At 40.5% G+C, this 25,919-nt stretch overlaps 1 protein-coding gene across 3 annotated transcripts in view; it reads right to left on the bottom strand.

Annotated features, from left to right (window-relative positions):
• Positions 1–25,919, bottom strand: part of LOC126194925 (serine/threonine-protein kinase/endoribonuclease IRE1) — a 151,599-nt gene that overhangs the window by 107,792 nt on the left and 17,888 nt on the right. For all 3 annotated transcript variants that reach the window (XR_007538527.1, XR_007538528.1, XM_049933304.1), the window contains exon 3: positions 20,533–20,575. Coding sequence is in view for 1 of the 3 variants with exons in the window: in XM_049933304.1 (XP_049789261.1) it covers positions 20,533–20,575 (43 nt within the window). In the remaining 2 variants the exon portion in view is untranslated. The remainder of the gene's footprint in view (positions 1–20,532; positions 20,576–25,919) is intronic.

Here is a 25,919-nt window from a genome sequence, read left to right as displayed (position 1 = left end):
ATGGTGGACAGTGAAGTGCTGCAGGTTAGACGGAGAGAAAGGGAGAGATGGGAAGTGGGGGAAGGGAGTAGCGGAAAAGGAGACAAATAAAAAGACTGGGTGTGATGGTGGAATGATGGTTGTGTAGTGCTGGCACGGGAACAGCGAAGGGGCTGGATGGGTGAAGACAGTGACTAGTGAAGGTTGAGGACCGGAGGGTTACGGGAACGTACGATGTATTGCAGGGAAAGTTCCCACCTGTGAAATTCAGAAAAGCTGGTATTGGTGGGAAGGATCCATATGGCATAGGCTGTGAAGCAGTTATTGAAATGACAGGGTGTATACACGGACAAGGAAAAAAAATTCCCGGATTTCCCGGTTAAAAATAAACTTTCTCCCGGGTAAAAACACACTTTTTCCGTCCTAAGTAACAGTATATTTTCCCTTGGAACTGCAAAAACGTATCAATCCATTGAATGGTTAGATTTTTCCGGCACTTTATAAAACGAAACTCAGGGAAAGAGACACGTTTTGTAAATATCTTTGATGTGCAACAACATGTATGCTGCGTATTTTCGTATTACGAAAGTAATCATCGGAATTCCACCAAACACCGCATGTTACTTTCCGAATCACTGAAATCGAGATTGCGATGTGCTTTTGTAAGCCAGTCATAGCTCATGTCAAGTGATCTCACCAGCTGATGACAGCAAATGTTTAGAGCATAGGGCACGCGATGTAGTCAGCCAATAGCAACATCATTGTTAAGTAGTTGTAACACACAAGTTAATGGTTTAAATTAATATACACCGTGTTGCTACAAGAAAAGCAAAGCTTTCACATATAATATTGGTCTCTAAGGTTAATAAGCTGCAAGAGAAGCTAATTCACATATAATGTTGATTTTTTTGTGCGCGTTACACTTTAAGGTATATCACACAGACGTGCCAGTAAAATTTTTAATAATGACATAAATGTCTGATCTTCAGGGTTCGAAATTCTTCTAAATGGCTCGTCATCAAAGAGTTGATTTTTAAATGAGACTCAAACGCTCTGTAATTTCAGAAATTCGGGGTACATTCTCGTGCATAGTCCATCTTACGTTAAAGGATATTTACTTTGAAAGTAACGCTTTTCAAACCAGCATTCCCAATATTTTTCCGTGACCTGTTAGAAATAGGTTCATTTCAGCAGTTGCCATAGAGCGCCAGGTAACAGGCAACACCGCGCTTGCGCAGCTACCATGACATAAGAAGCCCATATGAACGTACATATAAAACATTAAAAGATCTTACATTCTGTTGTAAAAGCAGCAAGACATCACAGGGTACTCAAAGAACATCAGAATTTTGTGAACCGTACTAAAATGTGCACATTTAAACTGCAACTTAAAGTACACATTTGTATGTCCATATTCCCAATGAGGTAGACCTCGACCTGATATTAAGCTTTTCAGTGTGGTTTTCGGGGTGTAAATTTTCTTGGAGCACCAGTACTGTATTACATCATGTTTGGTTCTTTATTATGGCATAATGCCATAGGTGCCAGAAGATGAAAACGTGCACTTGAAACACAGCGAACAGTTGAAATTAGCCAGTACTGTGGAATTAAAAATCTCGTTTCAAATACATTGACTGCCTCTGTGGAAAAGGTTAATAAAAGCCCAATTTCTTTAGCAAACAGATAAAAATAACTTCATTGTTCTGCAAGGCGATTAATGCTTGACTGTCCGAAGGGTGGAAATAAAATAACATCTGAAACTAATTAAATATTTAAGCCTTTCGTAATTATGTGAATGTATTACAATTCACTTGATACCTCCCGGCCACAGATATCCGTTTTGTTTTCATTTGACGTGAGAGTAAAAGAAGGCGAAACAGCAAAATTACTAAACGTAAACGCGGGTCACGTGGAGACTACCCACTATAACTCAGGTTGCTCTGCGCATCAGCCCCAGATCTACGATATTTGTGAACCAGGTCAATATTTAAAAAAATCGAATTTTCAAAATATGTGCATCTTGTAGGGGACATCATTCTGAAAAGTTTGAAACATAAAACATATGTGTTCGAGAAAATGTATGACTTGTTATTTGGTCTTAAGTGTGCCAAAGTGCAGTGCCACACCTCTTCATAAGGCATTCTTCTAACGCACGTCACTATATTTCGCTCTGTGGAATTGGAAGGTGTATATTTTGTAAGCGATGCCATCAAACTGTGTTCACGGAAGTGGAAATTGAAATGTCCTGTGGTGCCTCTCCTGCTCCCAGTCGGCCGGTTTGACAGCCTGCCCCTCTTTTTTATTATTATTTTTTTAAAAACTCGCCATTAATAGCAGATGGGATTATTTGTAATCGGGAGTACATGAAATCTTCAGAAAATTTGCACCCTTTATTGTCTGTTAGCTGATAACTTGCTGTTTTGTGTGACATAAAATTAAATAAAGGATACATAAAACCAATATAGGCACGAGACAAGCAAGAAAGTACACACTTCTTCAATCCTTACCTCCTAGTATTTTTTTCTCTCAAATCTTGCTACAGCTTTACATGGCGTGCTTTCCTTTCTGCGCAAGAATCTTTTACCTCACCAAAGTTCATCAAACGTTTTGCTACATGAAAAATCGAAATTTCATTATCTGATACTGAAAAAGCTGTTAACACTAATAATACCCAAGACTGGCGTGGTTTCTCGATCTGTTTACGTCTATTTTGTCACTGTATGCTAGATAAAACAAAATAGGTCTTTCTAATATTGCAGCAATTTTGTAACACACACCAAATAAGCAAGACTGTATTGGCACAAATGGTCATTTTTATAACACGACAGAATATAATTCACGAAGTAACAACATCAAATGCCTATTAGGCCTACTACAAGCAAAAAGCTTTATGTTACGAAATAGTTTCACATTTCATTCATACACACCAGTTTCTCAAGTATGAGATCGAAAAGTAGTATTACGGAATTTTTATATAAATTCGGAATCCTCTTATTCTTCCATAATTTGTGTGATGTCCCCGTTTCTTCTGCTTCCTCGTTATAACAAACAATCTTGTCATCACCAATTCTGTAGCTATTCCTGCCACTGAGAAAATTTGTTCGCTGATTAACTTCACTAACCCTGCCAGAATCACTGGTTTAGTTACCCCGCGATTATTCTGCAGTAAAGCATTGTTACATATTCGTACAAAATGTTCTCTGCGTTACTTCCAAAATAGAACTTAAGTGGCTGCTAGCCAGGGACTGTACAACTGGTCCTTACTAGTGTAGCGAGCTGGCCAAAAATTTTCTGTCAAAATTTCATTTTCTTGGATACAAGGAGAAGATAATACGTAATCTTTCTCACTAAATATTCCTGTAGTCGTTTAGTTCCATTCTGGTAGACTGAATCTACGGATTTCGCTAGTAATTATAACAACGCTGATCATTCGAAAAGCCAATCAAGTACATAATATTACAGCGATTGGCATTCATCCGTTCGGCTTTACTCCGCTCAGCTCATATAGCCCCATCCCCTTTTATCAGCGGAAAGTTTATTTCTAGATGCGACGAGGATTCTCCTGACAGAGACATCAAGTACACTATGCATGCATTCAAAAATCAACTTATGATTCATTCAGAAATGAACTTAAAATGTATTCAAAAATGTTCAAAAACCAACAGGGATGAGTTTCAAAATCATATAAATGATCGATAGATCAACGGGATGCTAGGCGCTTTGTGAAACAAGTTTTTTTCCCTCGAGAATATGAATTTGGCGCCCTCTTTTCCTGGCAACACCTAGCCACTTGCTCCCACTGCTTGCACAGCCAATAGCCACATACCTGTAGCCAGAAGCCTGCTAACATGAATCAAATGTAAACAGTTGTGACTTCATGCTCATCGGAGGGAATTTGTTGCTATGAAGTAGTCATAGTCTTCGTAACGCCTTTGACACATTTGCTGTTGGCAGACGCTTGCATGAGGACTATGTGTCGTTGTTGTATATGGCGCATTTCCTTTACAATTTAAGTTATTTCCTTTTTTTTCTCACGTTTATGTTTTATTGTTGAAGTATTATTCTGCAGTAGCGGGATACAGTAATATCCTTCGTTAGAGTAACGGTTCTTACCAGTCAAAATTACAAAAATTTAACTGAAAACTAAAACAATGAAAAATTCCCGGGTTCTTCCTGGTTTTCTCCCGGATGAAAAAGTTCCCAGGTTTTTCCCGGTTCTCCCAGTTGTCCCGGGTCGTTATACACCCTGAATGAATGATGTCATAAACATGGCAGTGTGTCCCGCAACATGATGATTCACTTGTTTCTTGGCCACAGTTTCTCAGTGGTCAATCATGCAGACAGACAGCTTCTTGGTTGTCATGCCCACATAGAATGCAGCACAGTGGTTGCAGCTTAGCTTGTAAATAACATGAATGGCTTCACAGGTAGCCCTACCTTTGATGGGATAGGTGATGTTAGTGACCGGCCTGAAGTAGGTGGTGGTGGTGGTGGAAGATTCATTGACGACATCTTTGCGATATGGATCGAGGGTGAGAACACACTATACATATTCCTTCAGAAACTCAACAACTTCTTCACCATCTGCTTCACCTGGTCCTACTCAATCCAACAAGCCACCTTCCTAGACGTTGACCTCAACCTCAAAGATGGCTACATCAGTACCCCCATCCATATCAAACCAACCAGGCACCAGCAATACCTCCACTTTGACAGCTGCCACCCATTCCATACCAAGAAATCCCTTCCGTACAGCCTAGCCACCCAAGGTCACTGCATCTGCAGTGACGAGCAGTCCCTCTCAAAATATACTGAGGGTCTCACTGAAGCCTTCACAGACCATTATTATCCTCACAACCTTGTACAAAAGCAAATCTCCTGTGCCTTATCTTTCCAGTCTCCCACTATCTCCTGCCCTCAACCTTGGTTAGTCACTCACTTCACTGTCTGTTACCCCCATCATACTATCCCTTCCCCTCCCAACCCCAGCCTCCTCCTTACCCCCACCCAGTCGCCAATCCCATCATGCACTGGTGCTGCTGCTCGCAGTGAGGTTTCAGTTGCCTGAGATTGTGGTCGTGTGTGTAAGTTGCATTTGTTTGAGTGGTGTGTGTGTGTGTGTGTGTGTGTGTGTGTGTGTGTGTGTGTGTGTCATCTGTTGTTGACGAAGGCTGTAATGGCCGAAAGCTTTATTTGTGACAGTCTTTTTGTTGTGCCTATCTGTGACTCAGCATCTCTGCTATATGGTGAGTAGCAACTTTCCTTTTCATAATATTGTTGCATTCCACCCTGGATTTTCCATTGTTTGATTTCAGTCAGTATGAGATAGATGAAGATACATAAAACCTGAATATGAATAAGGAACCAGGATTTGACTGAGTGCTACAAGATTTTAATCAACATCTTTGAATAAAAGAGTAAAGAGATTCTTTGTTGAGTTTTTACGCACATGGAATACTTGTGCAGAATTCAATCTGGATGATGTTAAAGTGATTCTATATTCTGGAAGATTGGTACATGATGTATCAAAACTGGTACATTATGTATCAAAGTATAGACAAATAATATATTTCAACATCTGTTTCTATCTCCTAGAACATTTAATATTTAACAGAGTTTAGGGAGCAATAAACAAAGCAACTCCAGAATATCCCTAGGTTTCCAAACACAAGAATATCTGCTGTGAACAGGTACTGGCTCCAACACTATATGTCAAGTCATTGTTCCAGAAAAAGCCAAAAATATCAGTGGTTTTTGTTGGTCTGTCTTTTGTGTGTGGTACCATAAGACCAGAAGAGCACCTGGTTACATTCCACAAAGGTGTCTACAAATCAAAAAGCAAACCACTCTGAAGTATAATATGCTGACTAATGACCCTTTCAAGATCAGCTCTGGGCATAGCACATGAAAATAATTTACAACACAGAATGAGTAGTAACCATGGATGTTGCCTTTTGATCCAGCTACCAACCACACAGCAGTGTGTTGCAGGCTGCCACCTTTCTGAGGCACCTGCAATTCAACCACAGCACTTCACGTCTGCAGAAGCCATTGCTGTAGGTGGTGGCACCACATTTGCTGCATACAGTGCAGCTGCTGTTGGCACTAGCTCACCTCCGTGAGCCATGTGACACTATATCCATTTCTTGGTATTCTCCTGCTGGTCAGCTTTACAGAACACTGCCCAGGTTCTCACCAGTCAGTCGACACTGGCAGTTCGCAGTTACAGTTATATGGAGCAGGAGCCAACAGTGCAGGTGGTCCCACAATCAGAGTTCCATTTATGTGGAGTGCAGCGCACACCAGTTGGGACCTACGGCCTCGCATACCGCATCCAAATCGCTGAGACTTTGTACGTGTTTCAACCATGGACTACATCCACGTACAGATGTTTTTGGGCTACATCAGTGCTACTTGAGTCAGGGCAGACAGTGTACTTAACTCAGTGGTTATGTAGCAAACTTGTACAGCTTGTATACTCAAATAAATGTCACTGTTTGGTAGCAACCCTTATTACACCAGGACAATCTTTAGTGTAATATTTAGTAAGTTGTTTTCTTTTCTTCTCTCTTAAGGTACTGTGTAATAAAGTTCTATTGTTCTTATGGCTACCTCGCCATGTTTATTCATTGTAATGTGCATCTAACACAATGGGATTCAACGGAATGCTTCCTTCGATGTTCTATACTTACTCCAATATTCGTCAGTTCGTATGCCACTGATTTGGCTGACACTTCTACAATCAAAACCTGCTATGCTGATGCCTAGAATTAGCTGAACAAGCAACAACTCCAGAGAAAACAGAGAATGGTTTATTCACATTAGTAGGAGAGGAGCCTCTGTTCAAATCAATCCAAAAAAGGAGTATGTGTATATTACTTGGACACTACAAAGGCAATACTAAGGCTGACAAGAAGAACGTACAAACTTCTTGTCACTGATTTCATTCATACTGACAAAGTGGGTGCAGGTACGACTAGGAGTTCAACATATGTAAACACGAAGATGAAACTCTTAACCGTTTTCAAGAAAACAGAGTTCAAAAATTTTAAGCCTGTTTATATACTTTGTATGGTTGCTAGCATTCAAGGAGTTTGCAGCTGAGCGAGTAAGCAGTTAGTTTCATAATCTTTGGATCAAATCTGGGTTGTTGTTGTTGTTGTGGTCTTCAGTCCTGAGACTGGTTTGATGCAGCTCTCCATGCTACTCTATCCTGTGCAAGCTTCTTCATTTCCCAGTACCTACTGCAACCTACATCCTTCTGAATCTGCTTAGTGTATTCATCTCTTGGTCTCCCTCTACGATTTTTACCCTCCACGCTGCCCTCCAATGCTAAATTTGTGATCCCTTGATGCCTCAAAACATGTCCTACCAACCGATCCCTTCTTCTAGTCAAGTTGTGCCACAAACTTCCCTTCTCCCCAATCCTATTCAATACCACCTCATTAGTTACGTGATCTACCCACCTTATCTTCAGCATTCTTCTGTAGCACCACATTTCGAAAGCTTCTATTCTCTTCTTGTCCAAACTGGTTATCGTCCATGTTTCACTTCCATACATGGCTACACTCAATACAAATAGTTTCAGAAACGACTTCCTGACACTTAAATCTATACTCGATGTTAACAAATTTCTCTTCTTCAGAAACGATTTCCTTGCCATTGCCAGTCTACATTTTATATCCTCTCTACTTCGACCATCATCAGTTATTTTACTCCCTAAATAGCAAAACTCCTTTACTACTTTAAGTGTCTCATTTCCTAATCTAATCCCCTCAGCATCACCCGATTTAATTTGACTACATTCCATTATCCTCGTTTTGCTTTTGTTGATGTTCATCTTATATCCTCCTTTCAAGACACTGTCCATTCCGTTCAACTGCTCTTCCAAGTCCTTTGCTGTCTCTGACAGAATTACAATGTCATCGGCGAACCTCAAAGTTTTTACTTCTTCTCCATGAATTTTAATACCTACTCCGAATTGTTCTTTTGTTTCCTTTACTGCTTGCTCAATATACAGATTGAATAACATCGGGGAGAGGCTACAACCCTGTCTCACTCCTTTCCCAACCACTGCTTCCCTTTCATGCCCCTCGACTCTTATAACTGCCATCTGGTTTCTGTACAAATTGTAAATAGCCTTTCGCTCCCTGTATTTTACCCCTGCCACCTTCAGAATTTGAAAGAGAGTATTCCAGTTAACGTTGTCAAAAGCTTTCTCTAAGTCTACAAATGCTAGAAATGTAGGTTTGCCTTTTCTTAATCTTTCTTCTAAGATAAGTCGTAAGGTTAGTATTGCCTCACGTGTTCCAACATTTCTACGGAATCCAAACTGATCTTCCCCGAGGTCCGCTTCTACCAGTTTTTCCATTCGTCTGTAAAGAATTCGCGTTAGTATTTTGCAGCTGTGACTTATTAAACTGATAGTTCGGTAATTTTCACATCTGTCAACACCTGCTTTCTTTGGTATTGGAATTATTATATTCTTCTTGAAGTCTGTGGGTATTTGGCCTGTCTCATACATCTTGCTCACCAAATGGTAGAGTTTTGTCATGACTGGCTCTCCCAAGGCCATCAGTAATTCTAATGGAATGTTGTCTACTCCCGGGGCCTTGTTTCGACTCAGGTCTTTCAGTGCTCTGTCAAACTCTTCACGCAGTATCTTATCTCCCATTTCATCTTCATCTACATCCTCTTCCATTTCCATAATATTGTCCTCAAGTACATCGCCCTTGTATAAACCCTCTATATACTCCTTCCACCTTTCTGCCTTCCCTTCTTTGCTTAGAACTGGGTTGCCATCTGAGCTCTTGATATTCATACAAATGGTTCTCTTCTCTCCAAAGGTCTCTTTAATTTTCCTGTAGGCAGTATCTATCTTACCCCTAGTGAGACAAGCCTCTACATCCTTACATTTGTCCTCTAGCCATCCCTGCTTAGCCATTTTGCACTTTCTGTCGATCTCATTCTTCAGACGTTTGTATTCCCTTTTGCCTGCTTCATTTACTGCATTTTTATATTTTCTCCTTTCATCAATTAAATTCAATATCTCTTCTGTTACCCAAGGATTTCAATTAGCCCTCGTCTTTTTACCTACTTGATCCTCTGCTGCCTTCACTACTTCATCCCTCAGAGCTACCCATTCTTCTTCTACTGTATTTCTTTCCCCCATTCCTGTCAATTGTTCCCTTATGCTCTCCCTGAAACTCTCTACAACCTCTGGTTCTTTCAGTTTATCCAGGTCCCATCTCCTTAAATTCCCACCTTTTTGCAGTTTCTTCAGTTTCAATCTGCAGTTCATAACCAATAGATTGTGGTCAGAATCCACATCTGCCCCTGGAAATGTCTTACAATTTAAAAGCTGGTTCCTAAATCTCTCTCTTACCATTATATAATCTATCTGATACCTATTAGTATCTCCAGGATTCTTCCAGGTATACAACCTTCTTTTATGATTCTTGAACCAAGTGTTAGCTATCATTAAGTTATGCTCTGTGCAAAATTCTACAAGGCGGCTTCCTCTTTCATTTCTTCCCCCCAATCCATATTCACCTACTATGTTTCCTTCCCTCCCTTTTCCTACTGACGAATTCCAGTCACCCATGACTATTAAATTTTTGTCTCCCTTCACTACCTGAATAATTTCTTTTATCTCGTCATACATTTCATCAATTTCTTCATCATCTGCAGAGCTAGTTGGCATATAAACTTGTACTACTGTAGTAGGCATGGGCTTTGTGTCTATCTTGGCCACAATAATGCGTTCACTATGCTGTTTGTAGTAGCTAACCCGCACTCCTATTTTTTTATTCATTATTAAACCTACTCCTGCATTACCCCTATTTGATTTTGTATTTATAACCCTGTAATCACCTGACCAAAAGTCTTGTTCCTCCTGCCACCGAACTTCACTAATTCCCACTATATCTAACTTTAACCTATCCATTTTCCTTTTTAAATTTTCTAACCTACCTGCCCGATTAAGGGATCTGACATTCCACGCTCCGATTCGTAGAATGCCAGTTTTCTTTCTCCTGATAACGATGTCCTCTTGAGTAGTCCCCGCCCGGAGATCCGAATGGGGGACTATTTTACCTCCGGAATATTTTACCCAAGAGGACGCCATCATCATTTAATCATACAGTAAAGCTGCATGTCCTCGGGAAAAATTACGGCTGTAGTTTCCCCTTGCTTTCAGCCGTTCGCAGTACCAGCACAGCAAGGCCGTTTTGGTTGATGTTACAAGGCCAGATCAGTCAATCATCCAGACTGTTGCCCCTGCAACTACTGAAAAGGCTGCTGCCCCTCTTCAGGAACCACATGTTTGTCTGGCCTCTCAACAGATACCCCTCCGTTGTGGTTGCAACTACGGTACGGCCATCTGTATCGCTGAGGCACGCAAGCCTTCCCACCAACGGCAAGGTCCATGGTTCATGGGGGAAGCAAATCTGGGTAATGGTACTTTTTTTATTCCCAAGTTATGCTACAAACACGCAGTACTAAAGTAATCCCTCTCAAATGTACTCTGCTGGTGCAGTCTTCTGATATATTTTTTTTTTTTTTTGCACACACATGCAGAACCACAAAAAATTAGCGAAAAATATACCTATTCAAAAAGCAGATAAAAATTCACTTGACGCCTTCCTGAGAGACAATCTCCACTCATTCCAAATTAATAATATAAGTGTAGACCAGATGTGGCTTAAATTCAAAGAAATAGTATTGGCAGCAATTGAAAGGTTTATACCAAATAAACTAACAAATGACGGAGCTGATCCTCCTTGGTACACAAAACGGGTCAGAACACTGTTGCAGAAACAACGAAACAAACATGCCAAATTTAAACAGATGCAAAATCCCCAAGACTGGAGATCCTTTACAGAAGCTCGAAACTTAGTGCGGAGTTCAATGCGAGACGCCTATAACAGTTTCCACAACCAAACTTTGTTTCCAAACCTGGCAGAAAATCCAAAGAGATTCTGGTTGTATGTGAAGTATGGTAGCGGCAAGAAACAATCAATGCCTTCTTTGCATGATAACAATGGAGATACTATCGAAGACAGTGCTGCCAAAGCAGATTTACTAAACATAGCCGTTCGAAATGCCTTCACAAAAGAAGAAGTAGTAAATATTCAAGAATTCGACTCGAGTACAGCTACCAACATGAGCAATGTAGAAGTAAATATCCTCAGAGTAGTGAAGCAACTCAAATCACTTAATAAAAGCAAGTCTTCTGGTCCAGACTGTATACCAATTAGGTTCCTTTCGGAGCACGCTGATGCATTAGCTCCATACTTAACAATCATATACAACCATTCGCTCGAAAAAGATCCGTGCCCAAAGACTGGAAAGTTGCACAGGTCACACCAATATTCAAGAAAGGTAGTAAGAGTAATCTACTAAATTACAGGCCCATATCGTTAATGTCAATATGCAGCAGGATTTTAGAACATATATTGTGTTCCAACATTATGAATTACCTCGAAGGAAACGGTCTATTGACACACAGTCAACATGAGTTTAGAAAACATCATTCCTGTGAAACACAACTAGCTCTTTATTCACATGAAGTGCTGAGTGCTATTGATAAGGGATTTCAGATCGATTCCGTATTTCTGGATTTCTGGAAGGCTTTTGACACTGTACCACACAAGCGGCTGGTAGTAAAATGCGTGCTTATGGAATATCGTCTCAGTTACATGATTGGATTTGCGATTTCCTGTCAGAGAGGTCACAGTTCGTAGTAATTGACGGAAAGTCATCTAGTAAAACAGAAGTGATTTCAGGTGCTATAGACCTTTTGCTGTTCCTTATCTACGTAAATGGTTTGGGAGACAATCTGAGCAGCTGTCTTCTGTTGTTTTCAGATGACACTGTCGTTTATTGACTAATAAAGTCATCAGAAGCTCAGAACAAACTGCAAAACGATTTAGAAAAAATATCTGAATGGTATGAAAAGTGGCAGTTGACCATAAATAATGAAAAGTGTGAGGTCATCCACATGAGTACTAAAAGGAACTTGTTAAACTTCGGTTACACGATAAATCAGTCTGGTTTAAAAGCCATAAATTCAACTAAATAACTAGGTATTACAATTATGAACAACTTAAATTGGAAAGAACACATAGAAAATGTTGTGGGGAAGGCTAACCAAAGGCTGTGTTTTATTGGCAGGACACTTAGAAAATGTAACAGACCTACCTAAGGAGACTGCCTACACTACACTTGTTCGTCCTCTTTTAGAATACTGCTGCGCGGTGTGGGATCCTTACCAAGTAGGAATGACGGAGTACATCGAAAAAGTTCAAAGAAAGGCAGCATGTTTTGTATTATTGCGAAATATGGGAGACTTTGTCACAGAAATGATACAGGATTTGGGCTGGAAATCATTAAAAGAAAGGCGTTTTTCGTTGCGATGGAATCTTCTCACAAAATTCCAATCACCAACTTTCTCCTCCGAATGCGAAAATATTTTGTTGACACCAACCTACATAGGGTGAAGCGATCACCACGATAAAATAAGGGAAATCAGAGATCGTACGGAAAGATATAGGTGTTCATTCTTTCTGCGCGCTATAAGTGATTTTCTGCGCACTATACGAGATTGGAATAATACAGAATTGTGAAGGTGGTTCGATGAACCCTCTGCCAGGAACTTAAATGTGATTTGCAGAGTATCCATGTAGATGTAGATGTTATAAAAATGCAGGTGAAGAACTTTATAAAACTACTGCAAAATTGTGCGTACATCATCAAACTGAATAGGGAGATAGTTTCTAGAGAAGAATGCATAAAACTTCAATCAAGCATAACCTATAAGTCGTCAGTGGCAATATTCGGTGATATGCTTCAATAAGTGTTGTATGCCGTTAAATTGTGTGATGATCTAGAACTGTTTATGGATGAAAACCAAATTTTATTTGGCAATCGACACACTGAAAAATCATGCACATAAAAAATTCAGCATTCATCACATGCATTGTATGTCACAATATGTATATTTCCCAAGTTTCTATGATCAGTAACATCCTGAAGCATATTTTATGTATTGTATCTGTCACAAATGTATACACAATAATATATAACAAAGAGCCAAAGAAACTGGTACATCTGCCTAATATTGTGTAGGGCCCCTGCGAGCATGCTGAAGTGCCACAACACTATGTGGCTTGGACTCGACTAATGTCTGAAGTAGTGCTGGAGGGAATTGACACCACAAATCCTGCAAAGCTGTCCATAAATCTAAAAGTACGAGTGGCTGCAGACCTCTTCCGAACAGCAAGTTGCAAGGCACCCCAGATAAGCTCAATAATGTTCATGAATGGGGAGTTTGGTGGCCAGCGGAAGTGTTTAAACTCAGAAGAGTGTTCCTGGAGCCACTCTGTAGCAATTCTGGATGTGTGGGGTGTCACACTGCCCTGCTGGAACTGCCCAAGTCTGTTGTAATTCACAATGGACATGAATAGATGCAGGTGATCAGACAGGATGCTTATGTACTTGTCACCTGCGAGAGTCTAGATGTATCGGGGGTCCCAAACCACTCCAACTGCACATGCTCCACACCTTTACAGAGCCTCCACCACCTTTAACAGTCCCCCGCTGACATGCAGGATGAATGGATGCATGACGTTGGCTCCATACCCGTATACGTCCATCAGCTCAATACAATTTGAAATGAGACTTGTCTAACAACGAAACATGTTTCCAGTCATCAACAGTCCAATGTTGGTGTTAATAGCCCCAGGCGAGGCATTAAGCTTCATATTGTGCAGTCATCAAGGGTACACGAGTGGACCTCTGGCTCTGAAAGCCCATACTGATGATTTTTCACTGAATGGTTTGCACATTGACACTTGTTGATGGCCCAGCATTGAAATCTGCAGCAATTTGTGGAAGTGTTGCATTTCTCTCATGTTGAACAATTCTCTTCCATCACTGTTGGTCCTGTTCTTGCGGGATCTTTTTCCAGCAGCAGCAATGTCAGAGATTTGACGTTTTACCGGATTCCTGATACTCACAGTACACTCGTGAAATGGTTGTATAGGAAAATCCCATCTTTATCACTACCTCGAAGATGCTGCATCCCATTGCTTGTGCGCCAACTATAACACTAAGATCAAACTCACTTAAATCTTGATAACCTGCCACTGTAGCAGCAATAACCGATCTGACAACTGTGCCAGACACTTATTGTCTTATTTAGGCATTGCCAACTGCAGTGCCATATTCTGCATGTTGACATATCTCTGTGCTTGAATAGACATGCCTATACCAGTTTCTTTGGTGCTTCAGTGTAAATGAAACAACTATGCTGACTTGATTGAAAGTTATTGTGTATCCTTTTTTTAAATTCCTACCTCCTTACAAAAAAAGCTCCTTCTCTTTTTTCAGAACAAATATTACACAAACAATAAATGAACCCTTTGAATATAGATATTTTGCACAGAATAATTCTGTTGTTAGAATTACATGGGAATAACAAAAAGTACCAGCAGTGAGCTTCGAACCAGAGACCTCGCACTTATGAAACTGCATGCTTACTCGTCAGCTACAGACTGCATGACTATTTATGACCATACAAAGTATATGAGCAATTCTAAAATTTTCAATCTCGATCTTCTTGAAAACAGTTGAGAGTCACGTCTTCCTAGTCATGCCTACTAACCCTGTCAAGTATGGATCAAATCAGTGAGGGGAAGTTTGTACAGTCCCTTTGTAAGCATGAATGTCAGAAGAAGGTAAAACTGAACTTCGTTCCTAAAAATGTTGACAATACTTTGGATAATTCTGTAATTAATAAAAAAATATTTGGAAAACTCCAGCCAAAAAGTGATGCAAAACACTGTGAAAAAACTAGCTAGACCTCATAGAGACCAGACACTTTAACTCTACAGGTCAAAGAGCCCATCTTATGATAACCAGTAACTGAATATGATAATATGGTGTCATACAAAGAATACGGAGTCAGCTACTGAAATCCTGTAACCCTAGAGTAACTTACAGCCTCCAAAACACAACTATAAGCAAGCAGCGCATTGAAGGAAGAAAGAATAGAGTTTACTGACCCACTGATAACAAGATCATTAGAGGCAGAGCACAAGCTATGATAGCGCAAGGAAGTGGAACAAAAATGTCTGAATTCTTTTTCAAAGGAAACATTCTGACATTTGTCTTAGTCGATTTAGGGAAACTATGGAAAACCTAAATGGCCAGACAGGCCTTTGAGTCTTGCTCTTTCCAAATGCAAAACCAAGTAACAGTATGAGAATGGGAAAAATTATGTCACCATAACCACTTCAATCTACCCAATAAATGACCTCAGTGAAAATACATTGGAATGCTCTGAGACTTCATATACATCTTACTTTTGGTACTTTGCTGGCTTCACTGCTCAATATGTGGATCGAAGCCTATATGTTGTACTCTTATATATTTTTATTTTGCATATGCATTGTTCTGCCACACAAATAATTAAAATGAATAAATCCCAGCAATCAAACAATAGAAACTCCACACAGGAATGACAGACTCCTATTTACCATAAAGAAGACATGTTAAGTTGCAGACAGACACAATTAAAAGACACATACATAAAGCTTTCGGAAACAGCCTTCATCAGCAGAAGTGAAACACATGCCTTTCATACACGCAACCTGGCACATCTCATGCATAAACGACCGCCAACTCCAGCCCCAAATGCTGGAGTTCGCCGTTATATGCATGAGGTGTGCTTGCCAATGTGTATGAATGGTGTGCATTTCTCTTTTGCTGATGAAGGCTGGGGCTGAGAGCTTTACGTAAGTGTCATCTATTGTGCCTGTATACAACTTAATGCATCTTCTTTACTGTAAGTAGTAATCTGTCTTTTCCACACTATTAAATTCCAGCAATCATCTTCAGTGATTAAGGAAAACCACAGAAAGCCAAACATAAAAATGTACTCTTATAGCTCTGATAAGTAGTATACTGCAAATGGGCAGAAACTGGACCTACAACAAGCAAGGACATGCTGGCTGTTCAAAGTATGAATCACAACAATAATAATAGTAATGTGTAATAATGATGCATACTAATTATTACAAAATATGATGGAAGGTTATTATGCTGTCAGCAATGTGAAATATGTGAGTGAAATTTTAATCTAAACAGCTTTTAAAAGTTACAAGTTTTTGGAACAACATCTATCTCAAAGTTAACAGGTGAGGTGAAACGACACTTCTATTGACGTTATTCAACTGACATGCAGTACTATAAAGCATTTGAATGTCAGACACCCAACAAAAGAAAGTTTGTTAAGCATCAACAGCGGTTGCCATAAGATGTTTAAAAAATTCAACTTCAGTAAGTAATGTACATCTTCAGTGCTTATAAAAAAATCCTTATGCTATTAATGGTAAAAGTCACTTGTTAAAAGTAGTAGCATTTAATATTTAACTGCAAAGTAGCTGACTTCATGAAATCATTATTTTGAAATCAATATTTTCTTGACAAAGTGCATGGAATTGTGGGTGTTGTAAGTCTTTAGGGTGTTGGTAAAGCTGAAGTAAGTTTAGACTTCAAACATCGAGCCATGAAATATAGAACTTAACTGGTGGTTGTTTCTACAGAGACAGGAATAAATTCAGACTACAATCAATATACTACACTTACGTGTTGCAGAAAAAGTGAGTTATTACAATTGTGGTGTCACCGCCAGACACTTGCTACGTGGTAGCCTTTAAATCGGCTGCGGTCCGTTAGTATACGTCGGACCCGCGTGTCGCCACTATCAGTGATTGCAGACCGAGCGCCGCCACACGCCAGGTCTAGAGAGACTCCCTAGCACCTGCCCCAGTTGTACAGCCGACTTTGCTAGCGATGGTTCACTGACTACATACGCTCTCATTTGCCGAGACGACAATTTAGCATAGTCTTCAGCTACGTCATTTGCTACGACCTAGCAAGGCGCCATATTCAGTTACTAACAGATAATATTGTGAATCATGTACCATCAAGAGCGACATTCATCATTAATAGATTAAAGTTAAGTATGAAACTAATTACGTCCGCTTTCTGAATTCTAATTCCTTGTCATGTTCCAGACCTCACGTCAGTATAATTCTTCCCTCTTCACGCCAGCCTGCGGGAGCTAAAACGCGTGCATTTCGGTCTCCTCTAGTAACACGGTGTTGGCTTTTCTGCCAACACTACAACAATAATTACCACAATGGCAATAAACTGCATCAAGATAAGATTGATAATCTTATCCCAGGTGTCTCTTACATGGGTCATCAGGCGCATTTGCTCTGGTGTTTTGGCAGATATCTGCAATTTCATTTTTGCAGTGTGTATCTAGAATCAGCCCAAACAATTCCTGCTCATCACATCTTTCATAAGATGCCCAGTATCAACAGCATTGGTTTGTTTTCCACTGCAAACGAAATGACTTTTAAAGTGCAATTTTAAGTGCCCATCTAAGAGAGCAGTCCCAAATTAGTCCAGTCTTTATCATGTATTAACAGTGACAGTCAAACACAAAGAATAATCAGTACTGCAGCAGTGACTGAGCAGCATTTCTGCGCAACTGTAGTAGTCAATGGGGGCCAGGGCTGTACTGTTGCCGCTGGAGTACTCACTATTCTTCATATTTTACTGTCCCCATCCATGCACATCAATAAATGGAATGTCGTACTAGACTAATTTTGAACTGCTCTGTTGAATGGATGTATAAAATTTCACCTTAAAAATAATTTTGTTTGGAACGGGGAACATACTGAAGCTTTCCGTTGACACTGATGTTGCTTGAAGAACGTAATGAGCAGTAACTGCTATTAGGAAACAAATAAACTCCTCGTAATACTGATCATGAGTGTAGGATACTGTAGCCATATGGTAGTAAGTGCAAATTACTTATTCTGCTCATGGCTACACAAGGTGTCTGAGAGAGAATTTTGTACTATAAACTACCACTGTAAACATCTCATTAGAACCTTTGATAGAACGGACAATTTAAAAATAATTATGAAATTACACATGAAATACACACCAATAAGATATTTGATTAGGGAAGAGAAGAGTGGAAACACAATCATAATATAGGGCTATTCAAAAAGAAGGAATGGATTTTAAACATTTATATCTTCCAAATTACAACAGGTAGCACCTTAATTCCAACGTTCCTGGACGGACAACAATTTAAAATCTGAACAGTCCTGATAGACATTCCAATCATGGGTGCAGGGGCACTGTTGCTTTCTTCTTCATGGAGACAAATGTGGTAGGACTAACCCATCTAGATTTGCTTCAAAACTGGTTATTTCCTCAACTTGAAGATGATTCAGATGACTTCGTCTTCATGCAAGATGGTGCCATGCTTCATTTCTCTAAACGTGTTCGATGTTACCTGAATGACACCATTCCAGGACAATGGATTGGAAGAGGAGGAGCAGAAGATGAACTTCATTGTCGGTGACCTCCCAGCTCTCCAGACCTCACACCTTGTGACTTTTACCTATAGGGTTACATAAAAGACCATATTTTAATTCCCCCCCCCCCCCCCCCCCCATGCCTGACATTCTTAAAAGTCTGCAGCATCCATTGTTGAAGCTGTGAATTTGATAATGAGAGATCAGCTGCTTTGTGGCTGGCAGGAAATGAGCAACTGTTTTGATATTTGTCGTGTAACACATGGTGCTTACATTGAATGCATAAAATCTGAACTTTTCTTTCCAGGAGTGTTGGAATCGAGTTTCTATGTTTTGTAGTTTGGAAGCAATAAATGTTTGGATTCTGTTCCTTCTTTTTGAATAGCCCTGTATAAAAAATGAAAAGGAAATAGAAATACATGTTTTAATTTGTGATCTGTGTAGCATATATTTAAGATTATTTATTTATTCATCTTTCGACAATATCCACTGTATGGATGTAGCCAAAATACACTCCTGGAAATTGAAATAAGAACACCGTGAATTCATTGTCCCAGGAAGGGGAAACTTTATTGACACATTCCTGGGGTCAGATACATCACATGATCACACTGACAGAACCACAGGCACATAGACACAGGCAACAGAGCATGCACAATGTCGGCACTAGTACAGTGTATATCCACCTTTCGCAGCAATGCAGGCTGCTATTCTCCCATGGAGACGATCGTAGAGATGCTGGATGTAGTCCTGTGGAACGGCTTGCCATGCCATTTCCACCTGGCGCCTCAGTTGGACCAGCGTTCGTGCTGGACGTGCAGACCGCGTGAGACGACGCTTCATCCAGTCCCAAACATGCTCAATGGGGGACAGATCCGGAGATCTTGCTGGCCAGGGTAGTTGACTTACACCTTCTAGAGCACGTTGGGTGGCACGGGATACATGCGGACATGCATTGTCCTGTTGGAACAGCAAGTTCCCTTGCCGGTCTAGGAATGGTAGAACGATGGGTTCGATGACGGTTTAGATGTACCGTGCACTATTCAGTGTCCCCTCGACGATCACCAGTGGTGTATGGCCAGTGTAGGAGATTGCTCCCCACACCATGATGCCGGGTGTTGGCCCTGTGTGCCTCAGTCATATGCAGTCCTGATTGTGGCGCTCACCTGCACGGCGCCAAACACGCATACAACCATCATTGGCACCAAGGCAGAAGCGACTCTCATCACTGAAGACGACACGTCTCCATTCGTCCCTCATTTCACGCCTGTCGCGACACCACTGGAGGCGGGCTGCACGATGTTGGGGCGTGAGCGGAAGACGGCCTAATGGTGTGCGGGACCGTAGCCCAGCTTCATGGAGACGGTTGCGAATGGTCCTCGCCGATACCCCAGGAGCAACAGTGTCCCTAATTTGCTGGGAAGTGACGGTGCGGTCCCCTACGGCACTGCGTAGGATCCTACGGTCTTGGCGTGCATCCGTGCGTCGCTGCGGTCCGGTCCCAGGTCGACGGGCACGTGCACCTTCCGCCGACCACTGGCGACAACATCGATGTACTGTGGAGACCTCACGCCCCACGTGTTGAGCAATTCGGCGGTACGTCCACCCGGCCTCCCGCATGCCCACTATACGCCCTCGCTCAAAGTCCGTCAACTGCACATACGGTTCACGTCCACGCTGTCGCGGCATGCTACCAGTGTTAAAGACTGCGATGGAGCTCCGTATGCCACGGCAAACTGGCTGACACTGACGGCGGCGGTGCACAAATGCTGCGCAGCTAGCGCCATTCGACGGCCAACACCGCGGTTCCTGGTGTGTCCGCTGTGCCGTGCGTGTGATCATTGCTTGTACAGCCCTCTCGCAGTGTCCGGAGCAAGTATGGTGGGTCTGACACACCGGTGTCAATGTGTTCTTTTTTCCATTTCCAGGAGTGTATATATTATTTCCAATATATCATTTTACAAACATATCCTCACTGAGTTAAAACATAAATCATGCTTTATGTATACACAAATACTATACAAGATTTTGCCATGGCCTATGCCAGGAGAGAATTCACTCGCTTCTCACACTAAAGAAAAAATTGGTAACAAATGAAGCTACAGCTTCAGAAGATTATAAACAACAGAAGATTATAAACAACACTTACTTTATGGCTTTTGATGTGTCAATTGGTACTTTCACAGCCGGCTCTGAAACAGATAATACAAGAAATGATATTGTTAGGCTCACCTATTATCTCTGAGATACTTCATATCTATTTTTTTGTCTTTATATGCTTTACTTTCTTCTTTAGATTAATAGGTGTAGGTACAGCTGTCCTCAAGCTCAAGGTGGTTAGAGCACCATGGCTTTCCTAGGCACAGTCCTAATGGTTGTAGTATGGCTTTGTCTTTCTCTGATCTTTGAACTGACTTACCCAGCTAATAACAGGGGCTTTACAATTCAATGTGCATTTCAAATTATGGTGCTGATTGGCATTTTTCACACCTGCAAACTATTTATGGAAGTGAATGATGCAATAAGTTCCAGAAAAAAAAATCCTAGCACTGAGTGACTATTGAATTCTGGATCTGAATTTGTTGTCTAATGCTTTCTACTTAGCCTTGCAGCCACAATGATTAACAGGATACAGACTGAATCATATGACACAATTATACAGACCCTGCTGAGGAACTTATTTATAATGTAGGAAGAAGTTATATTAAAATTGTTTCTACATTACCTTCATGACCCCTCTGCCTCTCTTTCCTTACAATTCGCAAATGTGATTTTAGCAATAATCAGCCTTTGTTTGCACTGTTAGAAATTAATAATAAACAACAAACACGTTAAAATTTTCATTAATTTTAATATCACTGTTTAATAAAGCAATATCTGATTTGAACAGCTCACATACAGAATTGATACATTATAGCATTTGCAAATATGGGATGTTACAATATAAAATCTGTACTTAGTAGTTTCCCCAGTCACAAAGGATATGCCAATGCAGAAGAGAAAAGCAAACTTGCTTGCTGGAACTTAATTATAATCACCCTGTACATGTGACATCTTTCTATTTGTATCACACACACACACACACACACACACACACACACACACACAGAGAGAGAGAGAGAGAGAGAGAGTTTTTTTACTATGTATGTTTAGATGAAGGATACAATGGATACAATTTTTTTTGCCACCTTTAAGCAACTTTAATACACAAATGCCACTGCATAATTTGTAGACATAAAGGACACTGCTTTTTGAGTGATACTAAAGGTTACTTCTTAATAAGAGAGGTCTTTTGTTGGGTGTTCCAAATGTGATATTTGCTAATGTTACTGTTATTTTGAAATGGTGACAGGTTATTTGTGACAAACATCAGAATACAATCGTGGGGGGAGGTGTGTGTGTGTGTGTGTGTGCGTGTGTGTGTGTGTGTTAACACATACATCATGTTCCTTTTGTATATTTTTGTTAAATTAATACTCTAGTGTCATAAATGAACACTGAAGATTACAATGGGTTACTATTTAGTGCCATAGCTTGACACGAACCAGGCAACTCACTACCATGAACCAAATAATGCGTGGATATTGTGAAGTCAGTGAACATTTAGGTAGTTAAATTCTGGATATATACCTCATAAGTCAGAGTTGCAAAATCTTCTGTACTCTCATTGCCACTTACAAATGAGTAACCTTGTCATAATTAATGTTATAAATAGAGTGACAAAATGATCTGATGATTTACCCTGTTGCGCGGTTCAGCGATTAGGTGGTGGGGGATGGTGGGGATAGGCGCGTTTCAGAGCCTACTCATGAACATTTTTAGTAACCGTGGAGCAGTGGTTGGTTGAGCATCACGCGTCTGTTGTCGAGGCATTTTCTAAAAGTGGCGATTCCTGCATTGTTGTGCAGTGGCAGTTCCGAAGGCGTTTTAATTTAGGTTCTGACATGCAACACAATTATGCTGTGGGTGAGTAACTTCAGAGCTAGCAGTTCAGCATTGAAACGGACGTTGACAGCCCATCCAAGGTCAGCCCGGACACCAGAGAATATTGATAGAGTAAGAGAAACTGTGAAAGTCATTTCTCGGCAGCCAACTTGTAAACAAGCTGCTGCTTGGCATATGTCTGACCACTTGGTAAGACAAATTTTGCAGTTCCCTCTGCATTTCCATCCATACAAAATGGCTATTGTTCAGCAGTTAAAGCCCAATGACTATGCAAAGCGAAAAGCATTTTCAGAGCAAATGATTGATTTGATGACAGATGAAAAAATTTTCATGAAGAGCGATGAGGCGCATTTTCATCTGTATGGTTGTGTAAACAAACAGAACTTACATTATTGGTCAGCTACAAATCCTAAAGAACTGCATGAATGTCCTCTGCATAGTCCTAAGATCACTGTGTGGTGTGGTGTAACAAAAACTTGTGTCAATAGGCCGTATTTCTTTGAAGAGGGTGGTCAAACTGTTACGGTCAATTCGCAACTTTATCTGTTGATGTTACAAAACTTCCTGATCTCTGGACTTCAGAGAAATCGCTTAGTGCACAGTAGAATGTAGTTCCAGCAGGATGTGGCAACTGCTCGTACAGCCAATGAGGTGATGAATTTTGGGAAAAGGAAGTTTCGTGGCCGAGTAATCTCGCATTTTGGGGATACTGCATGCTCCCCTGACCTAAGCATTTGTGATTTTTTCTTGTGGGGTTTCTTGAAATCAAGAGTCTACACAAACAAGCCCCACATATTGGGCGAATTTAAGGTGGCCATAACTCAAGAAACTGCCAACCTGTCTCCTGCAATGTTAGGGAAGTTGTTCAACAGTTTTGGTGCGAGACTGGAAGAGTTCTTCATCACAGTCCAATGATATTTTCTTTAATTTCCATCAACACCATTCTGTGACAACCAATAAGACATTTCTTATCAATCTTAACACTTGCTTTATTTGTACTTTACAACCGTTAGATCTTTTTGCCACTCTGTATACTAAAGTGCATATTTAAAATAGTGCACAGGTCTATATTTCTGCATAGGATATGCTATGTGGAGATATTTGTTTGTACTACACCATTATGAGGTGCAGCAGCTGGAGATTGACAGCCATCGCTTTTATGTCACTGCAAGTACAGCATGGAGTTTCCAACGCTGTTCTGAAGGGACTTCTTAGAGAAGGTAAGAGTGAGAATCACAATGAAATATTGTATATTAAAAAAAGATGTATCCATAAAAATGGGAAGCTTTTGGTTTAGTGAGACTTGTACTCAGATGTCAACACTGAAAGTAAAGTTTGTAAACACCCATGCAATAAATGCAAACTGTTTTACAATTTAGAGGAAATTCATTGCAACTAGATGGACCTTGCGGTGGTGGGGTGGCTTCCGTGCCTCAATGATACAGATAGCTCTACTGTAGATGCAACCACAAGAAACGGATATTGAGAAGCCAAACAAACATATGGTTCCTGCAGAGGAGCAGCAGCCGTTTCAGTAGTCGCAGGAGCAACAGTCTGGATGATTGACTGAACTGGACTTGTGAAATCAACCGACATGGCCTTGCTATGCTGGTACTCACAATGGCTGAAAGCAATGGGAAACTGTAGCTCTTATTTCTCCTGGGGGCGTGCAGCTCTACTATATGGTTAAATAATGGAGGCACCCTCTTGGCTAAAATAGGGTGAAGGCAAATTAGTCCCTCATGCAGATCTAAGGGTGGGGACTATTCAGGAGGATGTCATCGGGAAAAACAAAACTGGCATTCTGCAGATCGGAGCATGGAACATTAGATCCCTTAATTGGGCAGGTAAAGTTCAGTGGCATGAGGAATAGGACTTCTGGTCACGAGTACAGGGTTATAAATATAAAATCAAATAGAGGTAATGCAGCAGTGGCTTTAACAATGAATAGAAAAACAGGAATCCAGGTAAGATACTACAAATTGCATAGCGAACACCTTATCACAGCAAGATAGACATGAAGCCCACACCCACCACAATAGTACAAGTTTATACACCAACTAGCTCTGCAGGTGATGAAGAGCTTGAAGAAATGTATGATGAAATTAAAGAAATTAATAAGATAGTTAAGGGAGATGAAAGTTTAACTGTGATGGGGAACTGGAATTTGATAGTTGGAAATCGAAAAGAAAGAAAAATAATAAGCGCCTATGGGCTGGGAGAAAGGAATGAAACAGGAAGCTGCCTGGTAGAATTTTGCACAGAGCATAATTTAAACATTGCTAACACTTGCTTTAAGAATCAGGAAAGAAGGTTGTATATATGGAAGAGACCTGGAGATGCGGAAAGAATTAAGACAGATTACATAATGGCATGGCAGAGATTTCAGAACTAGATTTTAAATGGTAAGACACCTCGAGGGGGAGATGTGATCTCTGACCAAGCTTTTATTAGTTATGAACTGTAGATTAAAACTGAAGAAATTGCAAAAAGGGAGGAAATTAAGGAGATGGCACTTGAATATGCTGAAAGAATCAGAGGTTGTTGAGATTTTCAGAGGGAGCATTTTGCAAAATCTACATCTACATCTTCATCCCCACTCCGCAAGCCACCTCACGGTGTGTGACAGAGGGTACCTTGAGTACCTCTATCAGTACTTCTATTCCAGTCTTGTATTGTTCGTGGAAAGAAAGATCGTCAGTATGCCTCTGTGTGTGCTCTAATCTTTCTGATTTTATCCTCATGGTCTCTTCGTGAGATATACGTAGGAGGGAGCAATATACTGCTTGATTCCTCGGGGAAGGTATGTTCTCAAAACTTCAACAAAAGCCCGTACAGAGCTACTGAGCGTCTCTCTTGCAGTCTTCCACTGGTGTTTATCTATCATCTCCGTAACGTTTTCGCGATTACTAAATGATCCTACAATGAAGAGCGCTGCTCTCCATTGGATCTTCTCTATCTCTTCTATAAACCCTATCTGGTATGGATCCCACACCACCGGTGAGCAGTATTCAAGCAGTGGGTGAACAAGTGTACTGCAACCTACTTGCTTTGTTTTCGGAGTGCATTTCCTTAGTATTCTTCCAATGAATCTCAGTCTGGCATCTGCTTTATCGACAATTAATTTTATATGGTCATTCCATTTTAAATCACTCCTAATGCCTACTCCCAGATAATTTATGGAATTAACTGCTTCCAGTTGCTGACCTGCTATATTGCAGCTAAATGATAAAGGATCTTTCTTTCTATGTATTCGCAGCACATTACACTTGTCTACATTGAGATTCAATTGCCAGTTGACTACAAGGAGCATCAGACAATGGCTGACTAGAACAGGGGGAAGGAGTAGGTAGAAGACAAATGGATGGCTTTGAGAGATGAAATAGTGAAAACAGCAATGGGTAAAAAGACAAGGCCCAGTACAAATTCTTGAATAACACAAGAGGTATTGAGTTTAACTTTTGAAAACAGAAAATATAAAAATGCAGCAAATGAAGCAGACGAAACAAAATACAAACATATAAGAAATGAGATTGACAGTAAGTATAAAATGGCTAAGCCCCAATGGCTAGAGAAAAAAATGTATTTTAA

The sequence above is a fragment of the Schistocerca nitens genome, chromosome 7, assembly GCF_023898315.1.
Source record: "Schistocerca nitens isolate TAMUIC-IGC-003100 chromosome 7, iqSchNite1.1, whole genome shotgun sequence".
Taxonomy (NCBI): Eukaryota; Metazoa; Arthropoda; class Insecta; order Orthoptera; family Acrididae; genus Schistocerca; species Schistocerca nitens.
This window is presented reverse-complemented; position numbering and strand designations above follow the sequence as displayed.